Here is a 7,709-nt window from a genome sequence, read left to right as displayed (position 1 = left end):
TGTCTCTTTGCTGCAACAATGGCCTGTTTTCTTCAGCTTTTTTTTGCTACATAAAGAGGGCTTCGCCCCCCATTTGTCATGACAAGCTGATACAGTATCTCATCATCATCCTCCCCCACCCCACTCTTCTTCTCCTGCAGGAAGTCCCGAGGAAGCAGCCCCACGTGACCGTGCGGTATTCCAAATACGAAGTGTGGCAGAGGAAGGCGGCCCAGAGGCTCCGGAGGGGGGTCCCCGCCATCCTGAGGGCCAAGCGGTTTCGGAGGCTGGCGGACAAGATCATAGCCCAGGAGGCGGCGGAGGAGCACAGGTCCCTGATCCGGCTGACCAGCGCGCTGCCCCCAGTCGTGCTCCCCACGGACGTTAACCACAAATGAGCCCCCCCACCGCGCCGCCATGCCCTTTGCACAGACAAGTTTTGGAGGAAAGGAGAAAAAAAAAGACTAGGGGATTATAGCTTTGTCTCTGACGTCATTTCTGTGGCAGTCCTCTCTGACCTCCCCTGGCCCTGTCCGAGCCCACCCCAGTCCCCCCCCCCCCCTCCCCAGCCAACCCCTGCTCTCAGTCCACTACTTCTTGACCTTCTGCCCCCCCCGTCCCCGTCCCCCCCCCCGTCCCCGTCCCCGCCCGGCATGCCTTCACATTCTTCCCGTCTCAAGTCTTTCATTCCCCCGTCTCTCTCTCTTTCATTCACTGACACAAAAGGCACACACAACAAACGATGAACAAAAAGTTAACAATTTGGCTGAATGCAATTCAGGTGGATCCTTAAGTTAAAGAGAAAGAGGAAAAGGAGAAAAGAAGATAAAAGAGATCTATGGCTTTGCGAGTGTCAAGAGGACACCCGGCGGAATGTTGATCCCCCACCCCCCGCCCCTTTTTTGGGTGTTTTCTTTTTTTGTCCTTTGCGGAAGACGACGAGAAAGTGAAGAGCAGCTTGCATGAAAGAATCCATTCCAACACTTTCCTGAGGCAAAAAGAAAAAATCTCTTGTTAGTTCTTTTTCTTATTAGTTTGCACCTCTAACTATAAAGGGACTTCCACACTGTAAGGAATTATTTTGTAAAATTAGATTCCTGTTCCAGCACCTTTTAATCACAAACAAAAAGCAGAAAAGAAGTCTGCAAAATTGCACATTGCCACGGATTACGTCAAAGTAAAGAGAAAAAAAAGGCACTATTTTTTTATGAACAATGAACGTGTAGCTTAAAAAAATGTCATGGTGCTAGCTTTGGGAATGGACTCAAAGAAGAGGTTGAAAAGCACGTTTTTTTTTTTTTCTTTGAATGAAACATTAAAACTTTCCGTTTTAAGGAAAGTGTGACTTTAAGAAGAAGAAGAAGAAGGAAAAAAAGAAAAAGAGGAAAATAACGGATATGGGGGAGCTCCTGGCAGTGGCAATGTAAAAGGGGGAAGTGTCACTGAACAAGACATGGGCTGTGTTAGCGATTCTGGCTAACCGACGGCTTGTGCTAGCGGCTGCTCATCACTAGCTTGCCATTAGCGTAAAAGTGGCAAGGGGGACTATGAGACCCACTCCCTGGCTCCTCCCCTCCCGTACCTCTCGAGGATGCCGGAGCCGGGCTGCTGTGTGGGGATATATACGTAACTATAACGGGGCACCGTGGGCTGCCTGGATTCATGGGACAGTGCTACAAGTTTTTTTGGGACAGTACTTCCTGTTTTGTTTTGCCAACCGCGGCTTTTTGCAGAACTGCTCTTGAACAGGAAGTGGCATGTTATATGGACACAGTGCGAGTGGGATAATAATGATTATATTTTATTTTTGTCTTCTTTTTTTTTCATATCAATGTTTTCGAGGAAAAAAAAAGGAAAACCCTGTCAGTTTCTGGTACCGTGACATTCCTGTTGTTGTTTTTTTTTTTTTTGCAAGTTAGACTTTTTTTCTTCCTGTTTTTGTTTCCATTGTTACTGTTATAATGTTTTATTTTACAGTTCTAAAGAAAGGCACACAATTTTCAATTCAAAGGGAAAAAACAGCAATAATGTCAACTAACATTTTTATTTTTTATTGTATATCAGTAGTATTCACAATGCTTTTGCCTGAAAACAAATACTTGAATATATATATATATGTATATATATATATATATATGAATATATATAGATATATAATTAGTTTCCAGGGACGTTATGTTATATTTCCTTTTAGTCTGAGCTGTATCTTGCATAATGAGCCGCCAAGCTTTTTTGTTTTTTGTTTGTTGAAATACAAATAAGGGCACTGTATAAAGGCATTATTTATTTTGTTATAAAAAAATATATATATGAAAAATTGGTCCAAATAATATACGCAGCACTGATGCTCAACTGACGGATTTATTTTGTATGATCTCTCTTTTTTTCCAATTGGAGTTGTAATGCTTTTTTTGTAGATGCTTTGTACCAAAAATATTTCCTTTTTCTTTTTTCTTTTTCTTTTTTTTCTTTCTTTTCTTGCCACAGTTACTTTAAATTAATATTTTAACAGCAGAAATAGCCTGGATTGCTTTAGGCATGTTATGTCACAGAAAATAGGCACATACTCTGAATACGCTGGTCTGCATGGATTCTCAGAAGCCTGCCAGGGTTCTCTGTTTAAAAAGAAAACATCCATGAATTACTTCTTTTTGTTTTGTGTTTTATTTTTATTATCAGATCATGTACAGTTCAGCATTGCATTGATTGTACTCGACCGTCGACCCACTATGTTTTTTGAAGCCACTTTAGTATTGATGGCGGGGGGAGGGTTGGGTGGGGAAAGGGGGGTGATCAGACCTTCATTAAATCATGTCTTTTTAAGTGTACACAGTGTCTTATCATGTTGAGTAAAAAAAAGAAAAGAAAACGTTCCAGTGCCATTGATTTCTGTGGTTGTGTACAGTCTCTCGCAGCCACAATTTGCCCAGTCAGTCTTTGTGTAGTTTTCAGAGTGACATCAGTTTAGTCATTGTGTGGTTGCCCTAATTGGAGATAATGATGTCACAATGACGCTACTAACCCATCAAAGGTCAACGAATGGTCACTGTCCATTATGGAGAGCGTATTATTGTTCACTAGCTTCCCCCTCCACTATCTCTCTCCTCTCTCTCCGTCTCTGTTTCTCTGTCTATCCGTCTGTCTCTCTGTATGTGACTCTCTCTCTCAACCCCTCTTGTTTTAAGTCCCTAACAGATCCCATCCGCTGTCCCCCATTTGCATTTGCATCGGGTTTACCTGAGGTGGGGGCCGTGTGCCCGTTATGTATTCAATGAAGGGCTATTATCACACTGAACACACTCAGGAAAAAAAAAAAACGAAGCCAACAGCCTCTCTTGGTCTCTCATGCCTGGGAGGAGGAGTAGAGTAGGGGGGAGTGAACAGTGTTGGTTAAGTGGAAGGACTTGAGGTCGTTTACCTCGGTGCTTCACAAACTTTGACATTTGAAGGTCTCCCCTTAACTCTGACAGTGTACAAATTTGTACACTGTCAGAGTTAACAGAAATGTAAGGGTCAATTTAGACTCTACATAAAGGAACTTTAATTCGTTTTAAAGGACAACTTTCCTAGAGAGTCCCCGAAATCCCCCCCCCCCACACACACACACACACCCACACTGTCACAATGATACAGCTCTCCACAACATGACAAACCACTGTGTGTCACAAACACGGTCACCGTCGTGTGACACACCGTCGCGTCCTCCTCGCATTGTGCAACACGCCACCACCACCTATGGAAAAACGGGAGACTTAATGGACCCCTCCTCAGTCCCCTGCTGGCTGCGGTGAAGAATGGAGCCAATCCTTAACCACTGGAACCCTATTCTGGGGTGGGGTGGGTGGGGGTGGGGGTGATATATTCTGTGAAAATTGCCGATCTACGAGCTCACAACCACGTCACGTTTTGTGAGCTCGTAGATTGGCTATGTTTCGGCGAAGGTGTTTAGTGAAGAGGGTGCTTAATTTGGACCTCTGTGGGACGAATAGGGTTTTAAGTGGTTAATAACAGTACCCTAATCCCTGTGCCTGTATGTCCTGTCTCTGATTATATTCCACCTCAGTTGTATAACAAAGCAGTGCAATTATTATTATATTATTATTATTATATTATTATTATTACATGAGATTCCCCTCTGATGGTAATCTCATCTCCAGACAGTGACAAAAACAAGGGTTTTATTTTTTTATTTTCTATCTTTTATTCGTTATGTTCTCCTGCTAGGACTGCATTCATTCACTATTGTAACGTTGGAACAGGCTACTCTAGTGTTTCTTTTTGAAGGGCGTTGAAGACAACCACTTCTTTTTTTCGCTGAATATGAAGGGAATTCCTGCCAAGCAAAATGGCAACTTTTTTGTTGTTGTTGTTTTTTTTCTATGTCTGTTCTGTAGCCCACTCAGCCTGTGTGTATTTTATTGATTTTAACCTCTGCACGCTAGAACGTCCGAAATGCACAATTCATGTACTTTCATTTTTAATATCAATAAAAGAAAAACAGAAAAAAAAAACATTTTATCAAAACATACAGCATCTTAAAGATTGATTTTTGACTGCCCTTTCATGTATGTGTACACCTGCCTGTCCAATCTGCCCACCCCCCGGGTGTGTAGGTTTCACGTGTGGATGTTGGAATGAATGGAGGAATGTAATGCTGCTGAGCTTTGGGAACCGTTTCTGAAAGATCTTTTTATATCATTTAAACGTCATGGTGCTGTTAAATGATTTAACATCTCTCCGGGAGTCACAGAGAATCTCCTGGCTGCTTTTAGTAGCTCGCCTCTCTCTCTCTCTGTCTCTCTCTCTCTCTCTCTCTCCCCCCCTCTCTCACCTCTCTCCCTCTCCGTCTGCAGTAAGCTTAAGGTATACACTGTAATACATGGTAAATCCTCTGTTTTGATTCATCCTTTTGTAACTCTCTGAGAGAGTACAAATGTAATTTGGTTACGTGTGTACTCCCTCGGATTTAAATGTGCGTTGAGGAGACATATTTTCAGGTTTGGGTCTGTATGGTATAGGCCAGGGGTCTTCAACAGGGTGTCCGGGACCCCTAGGGGGTCCTCAGAGTTACAGGGGTCCTCCAAATCTTCCAATCCTTTTTATGTTAACAACTATACAAACGTTATATAAATATTCTGAGAACTGTAGCCAAAAATAGCCGATCTACAAGCTCACAACGCCTCGCGCTGCGAGGCGTTGTGAGCTTGTAGATCGGCTATTTTTGGCAAAGGGGATTGGGGGGGAAAAAGACTAAGTACAGAGTAGAAGGTCAAGTTTATTAAGTATTGATGGTTCAAGTGGTTAAATATCTGAAAACACAAATGGACATCAATCCATAATACACTGATTATTGTGCTGTCAAATGATGAAACTATATGGAATCTATGAACAGGTTGTGGGGGTCCCTCCTTCATCTCTCTCTCACCTAAGGGGTCCTCGGCCTGAAAACGTTGAAGACCCCTGGTATAGACTATAGAGCACATCAATGCATACTACAGCAATCTAGGTGTATGCAAAGATGCTTTTATTCTCTGCCACGGTGTCGGTGACAACTAACGGGGTGTGTAAAAAACTGAGTGCCCAACAACAATACAAGGCCACTGGCCACGACAAAATCCTCAGCCGCCTCCATTGCTCCAATCATTACCCACATAATAAACCTCTCGTCCTACATCCTGGCAATTACTGGCCCATCAGTTCTTAGTAAATATCGTCACTGTCGGGCAGAAACCTCGTATCTCCAAGTTTCAAATTTGTAATTTTTTTTTCGCAAAGTAAAGCACTCCTTCATCATACAAGGCCGTCGCACAAAGGTAGTGAAAACAGCAGATCTGCAAGCACACAACGCCTCGCGGTGCGAGGTGTTGTGTGCTTGTAGATCTGCTGTTTAAATCATTTTAAAAATTATAAATACAAAACAAAACGGTTTTGGACATACAAGGTTTCCAACCGACAACAGCGATATCAAAAGTCATGGAAAAAAATAGTCTATGAACAGGTTGCAACGTATCTCGAGGAAAATAAACGGATTTACGAATTCCAATCGGGCTTCAGGAAATCCCATTCCACTGACACATGCCTTCTGTATTTGAACGACCGCATCAAACATGAGGTGGACTCAGGCAAACATTGCGGCATGGACCTCCAGAAGGCATTTGACACTGTTAAACTAAGAGCACTTGGATTTAAGCTGGATGCGATCTTACCTGGAGGGGAGAGAACAGGTGTTGGAGGTGAACAGAACCCCCGCCCCCCCAATGATCTATGGCGTTCCACAAGGAAGCATTCTAGGGCCTTTACTGTTCCTATTATAACTAAGCAATCTGTTCCTGTTTGCGGATGACTCTGCTCTCTCTCGGACAGGGACAATTAACTGCAGGTTGAAAGAGAGGCAGCCGCTCTTTCTCCTCGTCCTCGTCCGGACGGCTTTACGGACGACGGATGTGTGTTTTAGGAACGAATATTTAGCTCCTTGGATGGGAAGCGAAACCCCGGCCGCTGTGATCTATAGCCATGCTGCCCTATGGACTGAGCTAGTGTGATCTATAGCCACACTGCCCTATGGACTGAGCTAGCGAAACCTGACTAACGAAGCCTACTTTCTTTTGTGCTTTTATCTTTGACAACGTGGATTATAACGACCACCTAACCCTACCCCAAACCCTAACCTTAACCTCAGTAAAACTATGCCTAACCCTAACCTTAACCTCAGTAAAACTATGCCTAACCCTAACCCTAACCTTAACCTCAGTAAAACTATGCCTAACCCAAACCCTAACCTTAACCTCAGTAAAGCTATGCCTAACCCTAACCCAAACCTTAACCTTAACCTCAGTAACTGCGTGAGACGCAGTGGGCGTGAGAATGTCTTCCCGTCCGTCTTCCCGTCCACTCGTCTTCCTCACAGCCCGTCCTCCCGCTCACACATCAGCTCCCGCCACTCACACATCAGCTCCGTCCTCGTCTGCTTTGTCGTCCGAGACGAGGACGACATGAGTGAGCTGGGTTGAAAAGGCCCACAGCTTTGAACTTGGTAATCTGCACCTGGCTCACTGACATCAAACTATCAATACACCCCAGTAAAACTGAATACATCCTCTTTGGGTCCAACCACAACCTCAAAAAGGTTCAAAACTTAAAGTGATCCCTGACTAATACGACAAATATGTCTTAATACATTATAATTGTCCTCTAACCTGACTGCGCCAGATGATAGTAGCAGTGCGTCCGCTCTGCCTACTAGCATCTGGTACTGCTCCGGCAGACTCGGTGTAAGGGGCGGGCCATTTTTTTGAATTGTTAAGCAGGTGATTGGATGGGGCCGTCTGTCTATCACAGTCTGGGAGTGCCAACTCCAACCACTCATATTGACTTGTCTGCATGACGTTACACCCAGAATCCGCCTCCTGGGTTTCCACGTGGTCTGCAATCAGACTCTATTGGCTCAGAGCCGCTCAGAGCCCGCCCGTAGCTGCCGCTGATTGGTCCGGCCCGGGGCTTTACGAGTGTTATCAACTCTCAACCGAGAGAACTCAGACGGTAAAGTAGGGCGCTACGCACTACTGCCACCATCTGACGGAAGTCAGGCTAATTGTCCTCTATAACTACAATGTAAAATTAAAAACACCTTAAATATTTTATTTCTTCTAGAAATAGCTAATCTTTCACTCAGTAGGGGAAATGCCTGTCGCAAGTTGATGATGTCATAAATGTCATGTGTCATTTTTATG

The 7,709-nt window shown here is 43.9% G+C and overlaps 1 protein-coding gene across 1 annotated transcript in view; it reads left to right on the top strand.

Moving 5' to 3' along the window:
- Window positions 1-4,498, top strand: part of igf2b (insulin-like growth factor 2b) — an 8,182-nt gene extending 3,684 nt beyond the window's left edge. The window contains exon 3 of the mRNA XM_080737007.1: window positions 8-4,498. Within this exon, the coding sequence (XP_080593133.1) occupies window positions 8-377 (370 nt within the window). The 3' untranslated portion in view covers window positions 378-4,498. The remainder of the gene's footprint in view (window positions 1-7) is intronic.
- The last annotated feature ends 3,211 nt before the right edge of the window (window positions 4,499-7,709 follow it).

This window comes from Nannobrachium achirus (assembly GCF_963921795.1).
Source record: "Nannobrachium achirus genome assembly, chromosome: 11".
Lineage (NCBI taxonomy): Eukaryota > Metazoa > Chordata > Actinopteri > Myctophiformes > Myctophidae > Nannobrachium > Nannobrachium achirus.
This window is presented reverse-complemented; position numbering and strand designations above follow the sequence as displayed.